General features: G+C 41.6%; 1 protein-coding gene across 1 annotated transcript; it reads left to right on the top strand.

The window, feature by feature from the left end:
* The first annotated feature begins 1,361 nt into the window (after positions 1 to 1,361).
* FCN2 (ficolin 2) lies at positions 1,362 to 12,737 on the top strand. The gene is made up of 8 exons (XM_020981917.2): positions 1,362 to 1,580; positions 4,000 to 4,113; positions 7,017 to 7,070; positions 7,413 to 7,445; positions 8,511 to 8,638; positions 8,860 to 8,989; positions 9,735 to 9,869; positions 10,314 to 12,737. The coding sequence occupies exons 1-8, from the start codon at positions 1,505 to 1,507 to the stop codon at positions 10,559 to 10,561; spliced, it is 918 nt and encodes a 305-aa protein (XP_020837576.1). The 5' UTR covers positions 1,362 to 1,504; the 3' UTR covers positions 10,562 to 12,737.
* The last annotated feature ends 2,243 nt before the right edge of the window (positions 12,738 to 14,980 follow it).

Raw genomic sequence — 14,980 nt, 5'->3', positions numbered from 1 at the left:
CAGCTAGTAAGTGTCTGAGGCCAGATTTGAACTCAGAAGGATGAGACTTTCTGCAGTTAGGCCTGGCCCTCTATCCGCTGAACCACCTAGCTGCCCCAAAATAAATTTATTGAACCTTAAAAAAAACACTATTTAATTTGGAATCAGAGACCTCCTGATGGAATCTCGACTGGCTATAAGTCACCTGAATTGACATAAGCAAATCTTCACCTTTCTCACTGTTCCTCAATTTCCTCATTTGTCAAGTGCGGGATGGGGATGAGGGCAGGAGTGGACCAAGGATCTCTCAAGTTACATCTAGTTCTTCCATGCCGTGTTTCTAGGGGAGTGACATTGTGGCATAGTTTATAGAGTGCTAGCCCCAGAAAACTTGGGTTCAAGTCCATCCTCTGAAGTAAACCAGCCATGTGACCTCAGGCAAATAATTTAATCTCTCAGAGTTCCATGGAACTCTCTAAACATATGAATTATTGACTAGTGGACAATCTCCACTGTGGAAGTTTCCACCCTGTGAACTGCATTTTTTAAGTGCTTACTATGTGTCAAGCACATATGAGCAGCTAGGTGGCACAGTAGATAAGAGTGCCAGGCCTGAACATAGGTAAATCCATCTTTCTGAGTTCAAATCTGACCTCAGACACTTACTAATTGTGTGACCCTGGGTAAATCACTTAATCTTATTTGCTTCTATTTTCTCATCTGGAAAAATAAGCTAGAGAAGGAAATGTTAAAAAAAAAACCCTCAAAATCCAGTACAACTGAAAAAAAAATAAACAACAAATATGCCAAGCACTGTGCTAAACACTGATTATATAAATACAAAAATAAAGACAACTCCTGCTCTCAAGAAGCTTACATTCTAAAAAGGGGAAATAATATATACTTTGTAGAGTAGATTGGAGTGGGACATGTTGTTTCAGAAAAAGATTCACACATTCTTCCAGGAGTTATGGCAGAATTGATTTGATCATAGTTCCAGACTTGGGTAGGTGGATAGGGGTGGAGATTAGGACTGGGAATAGAAGGCTTGCTGTGAGCACCAAGGTAGTTAGTGAGGCTGTGGAGTCAGTGTACTCGTCCTGTAATTCAGAAGACAGAAGGATTAAAAGCTTCTCAGGAAGCATGATCTCTGGTGTAGGCACCAAAGTGGTTGGTGAAGTTGTGGAGGAAATGGACAAAGAAAGGGAATGAAGTATGCCTGGGGCCATCCCGCAGTAGGGTGCCAAGGGAGACAGTCAGTCACCCATCAGGAAATCACAGTCCAGACAGAAAAGAAAAAAAAAGATTTCCTAGGAAGCAGGAAACTCCCAAGGACCTAATTAGAGCAGAACATTCTTTCATATTATCTGATACTTTACCAGGGGGCCAAAGCAAACAACAAGAAGGGAGAGAGGATGAGAGCTGGCTTTCCAATGCATTTATAAGATTGGGCAGCCTTTGGCAGCCAAATTCAAAGGGACCAAGAAGCGACCAGAGCCTTGCAGCTGAAAAGCCCATTCAAGCCATGGGCAGGGTTGCCTGGCTCTTGGCATGCCTGTGCCTCATGACCTCCACTGCTCAGAAGCCTGGCCAGTGTCCAGGTGAGTGAGATTCCCAGAAATAACTCTAAGCTCTAGACCTGCTATTCTTTCTGAATCTAGTCCTGAGGAACATATGGAGACCCATTCTCCTCAATAGTGTCCTGCTCTTTCTCATTTCTCTTCTATAACCTTGTGTTCTAAGAGGAAGGGGATCATTCATCTCCTATAACCTCTTACCCTTTCCCTCTCATCCCAGAACTTCTATATGCAGCTAGATGATTCAGTGGTTAGAAAGACTTTGAGTCAGGAAGACCTGAGTTCAAATTCTGCCCTAGATACTTACTAGCTGTGTGACCCTGGACATCACTTAACCTCTTTCTCCCTCAGTTTCATCATATGTAAAATGGGGGCAATAATAATAGTATTTACCTCCCAGAGCTGTTGTGAGGATAAAATAAGATTGAATATATAATACACACACACACACACACACACACACACACATATTCACATATATACATACACGCATATATTGCTTTGCAAACCTTAAAGCACTATATAAATGCAAGTTGTTGCATTTATATAGTCATTTATAGACATCTTTAGGAGGATATATTTTATATATATAATGACTGTGAACTGCATTGGAAAGATCTGTATGAGTCTGGAGACCCAGGTGATCGATAGCCTTTCTAGCACTGTATTGGTTCTTCGTGTAGCACTTCTCAGCTCCTCTCTCAAGGCAACAACAACTTTCCTTCTTGGACTTTGTGAAACACTTTGGTTTCAAACTCTCCAATAAACTTATCCTGGAACTGTATGTATTGTCTAGTAGGCATTATTGCTGTACTAGACTCCTGGGAGGGAAAAGACCTCGTCTTTTCTAAAGTTTTGTATCTCCCTCAGTGCCTGGCACAGTGCTCTATACTCATCAAGTTTTTAGTCATTGATGTTTATATAGCAAAACATTTTGTGTATGTATATATATATATATATATATATATATATATATATAGAGAGAGAGAGAGAGAGAGAGAGAGAGAGAGATATGTATATGTTGTATATGTGTATATTTTTAATGCAATATAAATATATATTTTTATATAATTATATGTATAATTTCATGTGATCCTCTGGGAGATGGATATTATTTATATTATCCCATTTTGTAGATGAAGACTTAAGCCTCAGAGAGGTTAAATGACTTGCCCATGGTCATGTATTTAGAGTCAAAGGATTTGAATCGGGTTTCTCCAGACTCCAGGCTGATATAATATACTGCCTCTTGTACCATGATGTCCTACTTGGACATTACCTCTTTGAGGATATTTTCTTGCATGTAGAAGTGAAGATTTTATGTCTTGGGAATCCTGACAAAGATACTTCTCACAGCCTCTCCAAGAAAGATTATTGCCTAAACCTAAAATTGAATGGATAGGTACGGCTACCTGACACATTCTACATTGATAATCTCTCTCTCTGTCTCTCTGTCTCTCTCTCTGTCTCTTTGTGTGTGTGTCTCTCTCTCTCTCTCTCTCTCTCTCTCTCTCTCTCTCTCTCTCTCTCTCTCTCTCTCTCCTCTCTCCTCTCTCCTCTCTCCTCTCTCTTTCCCAATGTCCATTACTATTTTTCTCTGTCCTCACAAAATCCTCTGAGTATTCCTTCCTGCAGTTCCCAACCCCAACATATAGAAGTTCTTGTCCCAGCCCCGTGTGACCCATTTCATTTTTGTGTCTCAATTTTTTTTCATTCGTAAAATCTGGATAGGGTAGAGTTGTTGTTGTTTTCAGTCACATCCAACTCTTCATGCCCCTATTTGGTGTTTACTTGGCAAAGATACTAGAGTAGTTTGCCATTTCTTCTCCAGCTCATTTTAGCAAGTGAGGAAACTGAGGCAAACAGGGTTAAGTGACTTGCTTAGGGTCCCACAGATAGTGTGTGAGGCTGGATTTGAACTCAGGAAGAGGATTCTTCCTACTTCAGGCCCAGCACTCTATTCACTGTAAACACCTAATAGATTATCTCTAGAGTCCCTCCCAGGGCAAATCTCCTTTCATTTAATTTGAAAAGTTTCCATGGGTAAGTACCCATTCTAATTCTTCCTCCCTCCCTGACCCCCTCAAGTGGCTTAGGGTCATTTTGGCAAGGGTTACCTGTACTCTGGGTAGTGACAATCATATTGAGCTCTGAGTGAGAATGAAACTTGTTCATTAAAGAACATTTCCTTTCTACTTTCAGATTTTTCTCTAAGTTAAGGATAAGTTTTCATCTTCTTAAGCTTGACATCGGAAGAAGCCATTCTCCACAGTTACCCAAGTCCAACCTATGAAGATATGCTTTGACTTTTGGTCACTTCTGCAAATTGCCTTCTGGGTTCTATAGAGCCTTTAGAAAATATAACACTCAATGGTGTGCGTGTGTGTGTGTGTGTGTGTGTGTGTGTGTGTGTGTGTGTGTGTGTGTGTTTCACATCCTGCAGATGTAAAGATTATGGGTCTTGGGGAGTCTGACAAGCTTGCTGTACTCCAAGGCTGTCCAGGGCTTCCTGGACCCCCTGGTCCCAAAGGAGAAGCTGGCTCTGATGGAAAGAGAGGTATGTACCCATATCCTGTGGGTGCATAGGATTTGGTTGATAATGGGTTGGAATTAGTCACAGAACACTGACTCACTTGCTATACTATATAAAGCTGAGAAAGCTGAGGTTCACAAGCCATAAGCTGTAGCTCTTCATGTGTTATCTAGAATAAATATCGTTCAAAATTCTTTTAGAAAATAAATATGTTTTAAAGGGATTGTGCTTAATTCACAAATTCATACTTTAGCATATATAGCCAGAAGATCTAGATTCTAATTTTGGAGTGCATTGAGCTTTGCCAGAACTCTCCAGCTGGATATGATATCTCTCACTTGTTTGAACTCAGAATCCTCCCTGCTCCTACCATTTTAACTGTAATTATTAGTGCCATTGTCATGTCTCTCGTATGCATAGAAAGATCCAGGAGGGGAGGGGCCATGTCTTATTCATCTTTGCATCCCTCACACCTCTATGTTCAGGGCTGGAAGCTTATTAAATATCATTTGTTGATAGATTACAAATGCAAACACTTCACCACCATCATGACCAATATGCTCATTACCATTAACAATTCTAACATGTTAACACATCAAGGATCTGTGGTTTTTGTCAGTCACTTGTACCCAATTTTTTTTGAAGGGGGAGGAATTCTATGCCTCTTTATTAGGCTAGTTTCAGGTTCCAAAATAGAATCTTCCCCTTTTCTCCACCTCCATCTAAAAAGCAAAGTTGATTGCAACTGTCTATTAACTTGCCTGAGGTTCTGAGACGTAAGTGACTGGACTTGAAGCCAGGTCTTCTGACTCTAAGGTCATCCACTACATTACACAGCCTCCCTAACAATCATAATCATAGACCTAATTAATATACAATCTATGGTTCTCAGAGCACATATGATGGAGCTTGGAATGCTGTTTAGAGCAAATAATGATACTCTAAGGATGAAAAAATGTCATTAATCCTAAGAGAAAACATATATGCTTTGAAAGGTATACTTTGGTGGTAATAGTAGTAGCAGTAGCAGTAGCAGTACTAGTAGTAAGAATCATAATAGTAATAGCAGTAGTAATGGTGGTAGTAGTAATAGTAATAGTAGAGGTGATAGTAGCAATAATAATAGTAGTGATAGTAAAAGTAGCAATAGTAGGAGTAGTTGTACTAGTAGTGGGAATCATAATAGTTGTAGTAATGACAGTGACAGCAGTAGTAGTAGCAGTAATAGTAGTATTAGTGGTAATAGTAATGGTGGTAGTAGCAACAGTAATAGTAGTAGTAATAGCAGAAATCATAACAGTAATAGTAGCAGAAGTAGCAATAGTAGTAGAAATCATAATAGTAGTAGTAATTATGATACTAGTAGTAAGCATAATAGTAATCATAATTGTAATCACAATAAGAATCACAATAGAGCAATAACACTAGTAGTAGTAGTAGTAATAGAAGTGGTTGAGACCTGGGGGGGGGGAAGGTTGTGGTGGTAGTAATTGTTGGCATTCAAAAGATATTTTACAGTTTTCAGAATCTTTACATACATGATCATCCTCAATCCTCACAACTTTGTGAGGTAGGTCATATAAGTCTTTTATCCCAGCTTATGGCATAAGCGAGGGGACATGACCTAATGCAAAGAAAATCAGTCTCAAAGTCAGGAAGCTCTGGGTTCAAATTCTGCGTCTGAGACTGACTGACGCATACTCTGTGACCCTGAGTAAGTCACTTAACCTTTTCGTGTCTCCAAGGAACTCTCTAACACTACAAATCGCCAGGATTACTGCAGAAATGCTTTGGTAGAAGGAGTTTCCTCATGTGAAGTTCCCTACCCCAGTATAGTCATATGTCTGATCAAAAAATAAATGAACGAACTGAAGTGCAGAGAGATACTAACGACTCACCCCAAAACCACACAGACAGTAAATGGAAGAACAAGGACTTGAATCTAGGTCCTCTAGGGCCAAAATCCAGCACTGTAGCAATTAAAGTTGGGCTCGCCTCTATCTTAGGCTATATGTACAGTAGGAGGTTCAGGAAGGGGGGAGTCAGGGTGGGCTGGAAGACCTAATGTTTGACAAGAGGTGGCCACAGCACCGAGGAAGGAACGCTGGCTTTGGAGTCTGAGCATGAGGTCACATCCCCCTCTATGACCTGTATGACTCCAGGAGAGTGATATTACATCTCCAGGCTGACAAAAGACCAGTTACAAAATGCAGTTGGTTCGGTGTGGAAACTGAGAGAACCAATTAGATTCTATCTCACGAACTCTGACTCCATCTTGTGCTGCCACATGTATTACCCTCCATCTTATTGTTTTGTTGCAAATCATCCATGGGAAACTAGATGGCATAAGCCATCTATTGTTTCATAAATGCAGGTGGATTCAATTAATCAGCATCTCTAAATTATGAGAAAAGAAAGACATCAAAACTTACTCGCCCTCCTCCCAACTTGACCGAAATGTACTCTTCCCTTCCTCTCAACTTGGAAAGCCTTCAACCTTTCCTCCAATTAGAAATCAGATTACCTAATTTTGTATCCTGGCTTGTGTACTGCCAATTGTTTTCTTTTAATTAATTTGATTAATTATTTTTAATACATAAAAAGTTTGTCTTAATCTATATTCATGGTCTTTGGATGGACTAGGGAGTCCATTGACCCATTTATCACGCTTGTTTTGCTAATAAACCTTATAGCTTAGATTGCATTTCCTCAGTTATTTTAATTTATCCACCACAGGGCCTCATTTCCCTTACCTATAAAATGAGAGGAGTAGAGTTGCACCAGATGACCTCTGAGGTCCCTTTCCAGCTCTATAATCCTATAAGCTAGAGAGTATACAGAAGGGGGTGGGGGTTGGGGGGAAAGGGAGTGAATTCTAAGTTAAATGTTGTTTACTATCACCATTCCCATCTCATTGCTGTCTACAGGGGAGAGAGGCCCCCCTGGGACTCCTGGGAAGGCAGGACCAGTGGGTCCCAAAGGTAAGTAATTAAAAGGAAATCAAAGAACCCCATGGATAAGAATCTGCATGTCCAGCTAGAACAAGAGCAGCCCCCTGAGGCTCCATTCATTGGGCTGCTCATTCCTACAAAGTCAATATTTGCTATCAGTCAGGACACTCCCATAAATCCCATCTCCTAGACTCAAAAGTAGTGTTGCTGGCAGGAGCCACACTTACACCACCCATCTCACATTTTTTGTGTGTAAATATTAAAGCAGTATAAATACCTGAACTCTTAGTACATATGTAGGCAGAACCTAAGGGTGGATGTGTATGTGTCTTGACTTCCAACCAGCTAATCTGGCTTTCTTCCCACGTACAGGAGCTGATGCAGAACCTGATCTATGCAAAACAGGTGACTTTTTCTGATTCCTAGAACCCCACCTGACCTTGGACCACGGTTTGGGTATTGAAAGATAGGGCCCTGAGCTGATGGGAGGGTTCAGCCAAAGAGCCACTTGAAACCAGTGGCTTTATTGAATTCAGGTCCAGGCTGGTTTTGGCTTCCCCAGTGGGGAGCTTCCTCCCCTCAAAGCTTGTACAAGTTGTCTCAAATTCTTAGTGCGATTTTAAGCCTAGCTAAGTGAGGCATAAGCTAAAACTTTTGAAATACCCTGTGCTTGTCTTAGAGAAAGAAGACATATGCAAAACCAAAAACAAAACAAAACAAAAAAGAAAAATAAAATGATGAGGCAGGACAACATAAGGTAAGATTGGTTGATTGGTTGTTGTCCTTCATTCTCGAAGAGGATTAAAATGACATCATTACAAGAGTCAAGTTACAGGGCGTCGGACTGTGGCTGATCACAGTTACAAGCTCAGAATGCTCTACCACAGGTCGGGGTACAAGTAGTCCCGGTGAACATTTGGGGTGGATTCTCTAAATTTTCCCATCTCACATTTCTTTTGAGCTACTTCAATTCTGTTTTGCTCATAGAGCACAGCACCTTCTAACAAGATATGGGTATTAACGAGAGGCAGTGTGGTATGGTAAATGGAATCAGGAAGACCTGGGTTCAAGTCTTGCCTCTGCTACATACTGGATGTATGACCCTAGGGAAGTCATATCATTTCTCAATGGCCCAGGAAATTCTCCAAGACTATGTGAGTTTTGGAGTAGTTACAGATCTGCATACCTTAAGTTTCCTTACCAGGGGTTCCCGTCACTGAGAAAATCTTGGGTCTGGTCCATAGGCATTAAAAATTAAATGTAATGAATTTTAAGAGAGTTCTGGGAAGTGATAAAACAAGTTGAACAATAGTTTACAGAAGGATTGATGAAGAAGGGAGAGTTTGCGTTGAGCCACAAGGACTCAGAACCCAGTTTTTCTGTTTTCCAGGGACAGGGGAAGTCTAATTTATTTTCACAAATAAACACCTGCCCTCTGCCAGTTTTGGATTTCTCCTATTTATTTCCCAGGAAGTAGAGATTGCCGGGAGCTGTTTAGCAAAGGGAACACCCTGAGTGGATGGTACACCATCTTCCTCCCTGCTTGTAAGCCTCTCACTGTGCTCTGTGACATGGACACCGATGGAGGGGGATGGATTGTGAGTATCAGCTCATTGCAGATTAGCTGAATAACCCTGTGGAAAGGGCACTGGTTGAGGAGCCAAGATCAAGCTCCGGCTCTGCCAGTGTCTGTGTGATTCCCCTCTCCGGGGCCAAGGTACTTCATCATCTATAAAACTGAGAAGTTGGTCATCTCCAAGGCCCCTTCCAGAATTGACATTAGATGATTTCCCACTGTGACACTTTCATTCCCCCACAGGTTTTCCAGAGACGGGTAGATGGCTTCGTGGATTTCTTTCGGGACTGGGCTGCATACAAGAGAGGCTTTGGCAGTCAGCTGGGGGACTTCTGGATGGGCAATGATAACCTTCATTTGTTGACAGCTCAAGGTGAGGACCTGAAGGAGGACTGACTCAGGCTTTTCCCCCTAGATGGCTACCAGACCCAGTTCAGGTTCAGGTCCAGCCCCAATTAATTACCACCCTGCCTTTCCTTCTCTGAAACAAATACACACCACCCTCCTAGGCATTCTGCCACCCTTCTCCATCACACACACACACACACACACACACACACACACACACACACACACACACACACACCTGCCCCAGAATATTTGTCAGTTGGACTTTGGAGAATGCCAGCACAATGAGGAAGCCAGATACTCTAGAAGGGGCAGACACAGAGCCACTATCACGAAGGCAGTGGTACAATAGAAATCAAGTTAACAAGCATTTATTAAGCGCCTAATATGTGCCAGATAAGCAGCTAAGTGGCTCAGTAGGTAGCGTGCCAGGCCTGGAGTCAGGAAGACCTGAGTTCAAATTTGACCTCACACCCTTACTAGCTATGTGACTCTGGCCAAGTCACTTAACCCTGTTTGCCTCAGTTTCCTCAATTGTAAAATGAGCTGGAGAAGGAAATGACAAACTGCTCCAGTATCTTTACCAAGAAAACCCCAAATGGAATCATAGAGAGTCAGACACAATTGAACAACAATAAGTGATACAGGGAGCACTGACCACAAGTCTCTACCAGAGCCCCAGTATATAGAATTTCACTGCTGGAGCTGCCAGCCAGACTCATGGTTTGGGGAAAGTCTGGACAAAATCTTTTCAAACCCTTCTCTCGTAGAAACCTTTGAATTCCGGGTAGACCTCAGTGACTTTGACGGAAACCACTCCTTTGCCAAGTACAGGTCATTCCGGATTGCAGGGGAGGCTGAAAACTACAGGCTGATCCTTGGAGACTTTGTGGAAGGTGATGCAGGTGGGTCGCAATAGAATTTTGATCGTGCAAGGTCAGGGGGACAAAAAGCAAAGAAGGAGAACCAGGAGACTGGGTGAAGCAGAGATGTCATCTGATAAGATATGAAAGCTGGAAAGGACCTTAGAACACAGGATGTTGGAGCTGAAGAGAACAAAGGATGTTGGAGCTGAATGGATCCTTAGAACACAGAATTTCAGAGCTGAAAAGAACCTTTAAAACTTAAAATGTTAGAGGTCAAAGGAACATTAGATAGCTTCAAACCTAAATTATTAATTAATTATATATAGGGAAACTGAGATAATGTAGGGCTGTGGCTTAAGGGAATGGTGTAAGATAAGGTGAGATAGACAGAATGGAGCCCATTTGTGGAGGACCTTGAATGCCAGACTAAGGAGATTAACCTTTACCATGTATGACTATTGGTCTAAATTGTTCCCTTTGCAGGTGACTCACTGACATATCATAACAACCAATCCTTCACAACGAAAGATCGAGATAATGACCCAAGTTCAGGAAAGTGTGCTCATCAGTATAGCGGAGCCTGGTGGTACAAAACTTGCCATTTGTCGAACCTGAATGGCTTATACCTCAGAGGTCCCCATGAGAGTTTTGCCAATGGAATAAACTGGAACACGGGCAGAGGGTACAAATATTCCTACAAAGTGTCTGAGATGAAGCTGAGGCCTGCTTAGCTGAGGGGGAGGCCCAGGGCATTTTCCACTGGATTGGACGACCAGAGGCAGCAGGCTGTATCAGACTAGGAGAAGATGACCAGAATTCTAATCTCCAAGCCAGAGAGAGGCTCACAGGATGGTTTGAAGCTTTCTCATAGGAGCTTTCATCTTCCCTAGCTTACAGCTCATAGCTATGTGATTTGGGGCAAGTTATAATCTTTCTGGGCCTCAGTCTCCTCATCTGAAGGATGGAGACAACAATTCCAGAACAACTTCTTAGCTATTTCTTGTAAGGTTCAAAATGAATATATGTAAAATCATTTGTCAGTGTGGGATATAAATTAGAGTTGTTGTTGATTTAATAGCAGGGAGGATAAAGGACGAAAGAAGGGAATCATATCCCTATGGCCTACAAATGAATGACATTAATTATTAAAATAATTTTTCAACCTTAAATAACATTCTTCCTGATAGATGAGAAGATGAAATAATGTTAACTTCTGACAATTGTGCCTACAATTATGAAACTTTTACAAATTTAACTTTTATGAAGTACTTTTCAATGCATTATTTCAAATACCTGAATAAAAAGGTAAGAAAAGAATGATTTCTCTTTGACAGGTGGCACAGTGAATTATTAAGCTGGATGTGGAGTTAGAAAGACTTGAGTTCAAATCCTGCCTCAGTTATTTACTAGCTAAGTAACCTTGGTCAAGTCACTTGACTTCATTCAGACTCAGTTTCCTAATCTATAAAATGGGGATGATGATAGAACCTACCTCACAGAGTTGTTGTGAGGATAAAATGAGATAATATGTGCAGTGCTTGGCAAACCTTGAAGCACTATATAAAATGGATGTTGTAGACAAGAGAATGGAGCCCCAGAGGGGTTAAAAGTGACTTGTTAAGTCCATGCCTAGGGCCACCTGACTTTCTGATCTGTTCCTTTCCACTGATTACCAGAAACCTCCTATGACAAAGGGTCAAACTATACTGTTAACCTCTCTGTGGGCATTCATGTGTCAATTGGTCAATGAGGAATACAAGGGGTGCTGAGCAAATATCTCTATCAAACCCTGAGTACTGTGCATGCAGAATTTCACTGCTGGGTCTAGCAGCAAGGCTTGTGGCTTGGGAAATGACTGAGGAGTTTACCTCTGGCTGCTGGATTCTGCCAGACAGTCTATTTCTAGACTGGAAAAGGTGCCACTTTTTACATCAATACTGAAGTAGAAGTGAAAATTGGGAGTTTCACCCTTTTGCCTCTTGAATAGTCTTTTTTTTTTCCCCCTCTGGCACCATTCTGAAATTTTTAATAAGTCTTGATGAAGATTGAACTTGTCACAGAGAATGATTTTTAGCATAGGCATTTAGTGCTGGAAGAGATCCTAGTTTAACTCCCTGATTTTACAGATGAGGAAACTGAGGCCTAAGGCAAAGGGAGTGACTTGCCTAAAAGCTACAGAGATGTTCACTAGCAGACTTTGAGTTTAAACCAAAGTGTCCAACTCCAAATCCAGTGTTCTCTTTCAGAAACCTTAGGTTCCTAGGTATAAAATTGGAGGGTCGTCTGAACCTCTTCATTCTATAGATGACCACACCCATGCCCAGAGTTAAATGACTAGTCCAAAGTCACACAGTGAAAAGAGTTGACAATCTTTTCTGCCATATGGTCTACTAAATGGCATAGCCCTCTCTATAAGGCATTAACTAGCTGGACTATTGCCATCGCCACCTAATCAGCCTTCCTGTCTTGTGTCTCCCCTCTTCAACCTATCTTTACATAGCTGTCCCAGGTCAAAAAGTCCCAGGGGCTTCCTGTTGCATCTAGGACAGAGAACAAACATCTCCACTTGGTCCTTAAAACCCTACCCAGTCTGGTTCCAACCTGTGTCTCTAGCCTCCTTACACACTACTCTCCCTGTGCATAACATTCCTTCTCCCATGAGTACATAGGCTATTTCCTCATGCCTAGAACGTGCTCTCCCCCACCTCCACTTGTTTTCAGAAGCCCTGGTTCTCCTCCAAGCCTTGCTAAAGTGTGACTTTCCTGATCCCCCAGTGGCTAGTCCTCCTTCCTCCAAATTACTTTGTATTTCCTGGGCACATATTTTGTATTTACTTAAATATGTATATGGAGTTCTCCAAATAAAATGCTAGCTTCTTAAAAAGAAGGGACTGTTTTGTCTCCGTATCCCAGCGCTTAGCATTGTGCCTCAAACACAACTTAATAAATGCCTGTTGATCAAGGATTGGAGGGTGTAAGATACAACAAAAGCCTGACTAAATAAAATATCCTTCCCACAGTGCTTGAATTTCCCACTGGTAGAGTTGTTCCTTTGGGCTAAGCTATGACATGTCTCCAGAAGGCTCCGGGTGAAATACCTGATAGCAACTAGGTGGTGCAATAGATAATATGCTGGACCTGGAGTTCAAATCTTACTTCGGACACTCACTAGCTGTGTGACTCTGGGCAAGCCACTTAAACTTCTGTCTGCCTCAGTTTCCTCAATTGTAAAATGGGAACAATAATAGCACCTACCTCACAGGGTTGTTGTGAGAATCAAATTAGATTATGGTCATAAAACTCTTAACAGTGCATGGCACTATTTTCTTGTTCAGTTGTTTTAGTCATGTCCTACTCTTCTTGACCCCAGTTAGGGTTTTCTTGGAAAAGATTCTGGAATGGTTTGTCATTTCCTTCTCCAGCTCATTTTATAGACAGAGAACTGAGGTAAACAAGATCAAGTGACTTGCCCAGAGTCACACAGCTAGTAAGTGTCTGAGGCTAGATTTTAACTCAGGAAGATGAATCTTCCTGCTTCCACGCCCAGCACTCTATCCACTATGCTTTCTCAGGCTCAAGGTCATTTCTTCCCCTATTAAAATATCAGGAGCCATTCCAAGGAAACTTGAAAAAAAAATTATGAGATAATGAGACTTTCAGGGCTCATGTGGGTGTGAGGTCCTCTGGATGATCCTGTGTGCACATGACATTGTGCTGATTTCCTTAAGCCCTAGAACATTACAGATTTTCCTGGAAGAGGTCTGTAGCCACTTAAAGGAATATGGTCCGTCCAATCACACAAGAAAGACCAAGGAGATGAAGAATGTCTATTGCCCAGATTTCAACATGCATTTCCCATGCTGCCAAATGCATGGCACATAAATGCTAAATAAGTGTTTGTTCCCTTCCCTTCTTGTAACACAAATACTCAAATGGATATTTGATCTCATTGGTTGGGAAGGTCTTCCCAGTGTTACAGATGGAAAGCCATGCCTACCTGCCCATCCTGGGTTGACTCTTGTCCATGCCCTCCCCTGTGCTCACCACACGGGAACACTAGATGTGCTGGAGGCCCGCTTTGGTGCCTCCTGATATCATGGATCTCCTAGGGAAGCATTCTGGCTCTCTATCTGTCATCCCTCACTTTTGTCAGAGGACCAGTTCATCTTTCTTCCCCCTTCCCTCCACCACCCACCCTCCATGTCATACAATTCCTCGATGGCATGTTTTACTCCTGTTCTTCTGCATTCCTTACTAGTGTTCCATGTTGCAGTCTGTTGATGCCCACTGTGGGCTTCTCCATTGCTCTTGGCAAAATATTAACTTTTAATTCTTTGGAGATCATTGTATTCCATGTCTTCCTGTCATACGGATCATTAGTAGGATATTGTTATTAAAATATGGATCTGTTGTAATAAGACGCTTGGGATCTTTAAATGAGATCTGCAATTTCTAGAAGGCAATCTCACCCACTCTCATCCTCCCATTCAATTTTGAGCCCAATTTATTGCCCATCTGTACCTTCTGTCCCAGATATACATATTGATGGACAAGTTCTATAAGTTGTCCGTGGAAATGCATGTTGAAATCTGAGTAACAGACATTCTTCATCCCCTTGATCTTTCTTGTGTGGCTGGACAGACCATATTCCTTTAAGTAGTTACAGATCTCTTCCAGGAAAATCTATATAATGTTCTAGGGCTTAAGGAAGTCAGCACAATATCATATGCACACAGGATCATCTGGAGCACATCAACACCCACATGAACCCTGGAAGGCTCATTAGCACGTAATTATTTTTTTCAAGTTTCTTTGGAATGGCTCGAGATATTTTGATGAGAGCAAAAATGACCTTGAGACTGGAAAGCATAGTAAGTATGTCAAAAATGGAAAACATCTTAGAAATCATATGGTCATCAAGTCATAGGTTTAGAGCTAGAAGAGACTTCAGATGCCATTTAGTCAAATAATTTCATTTTATAGATGAAGAAACTGAGGCCCAGAGAGGTTAAGTTACTTCCCCAAGGACACACAAACAGTAAGTATAAAGAGGGGATTTGAACCTGGGTCCTCTGACTGAGCCAGCACCCTTGCATTGTATCATACTTCTCCCTATCTCTTTATGTTAGTAAGTTAGGTGACAAGCATTT

Source organism: Phascolarctos cinereus, unplaced genomic scaffold, assembly GCF_003287225.1.
Source record: "Phascolarctos cinereus isolate Bilbo 61053 unplaced genomic scaffold, phaCin_HiC Scaffold_2;HRSCAF=192, whole genome shotgun sequence".
Classification (NCBI taxonomy): domain Eukaryota; kingdom Metazoa; phylum Chordata; class Mammalia; order Diprotodontia; family Phascolarctidae; genus Phascolarctos; species Phascolarctos cinereus.
The sequence above is the reverse complement of the archived record's forward strand: the minus strand, read 5'-3'. Positions and strand labels throughout refer to the sequence as shown.

Coding starts and splice junctions, on each gene's coding strand:
- FCN2 (XM_020981917.2), top strand. CDS start 1,505: ATGGGCAGGGTTGCCTGGCTCTTGGCATGCCTGTGCCTCATGACCTCC. Junction 1,581..3,999: donor GAAGCCTGGCCAGTGTCCAG/GTGAGTGAGATT, acceptor CACATCCTGCAG/ATGTAAAGATTATGGGTCTT. Junction 7,446..8,510: donor ACCTGATCTATGCAAAACAG/GTGACTTTTTCT, acceptor TTTATTTCCCAG/GAAGTAGAGATTGCCGGGAG.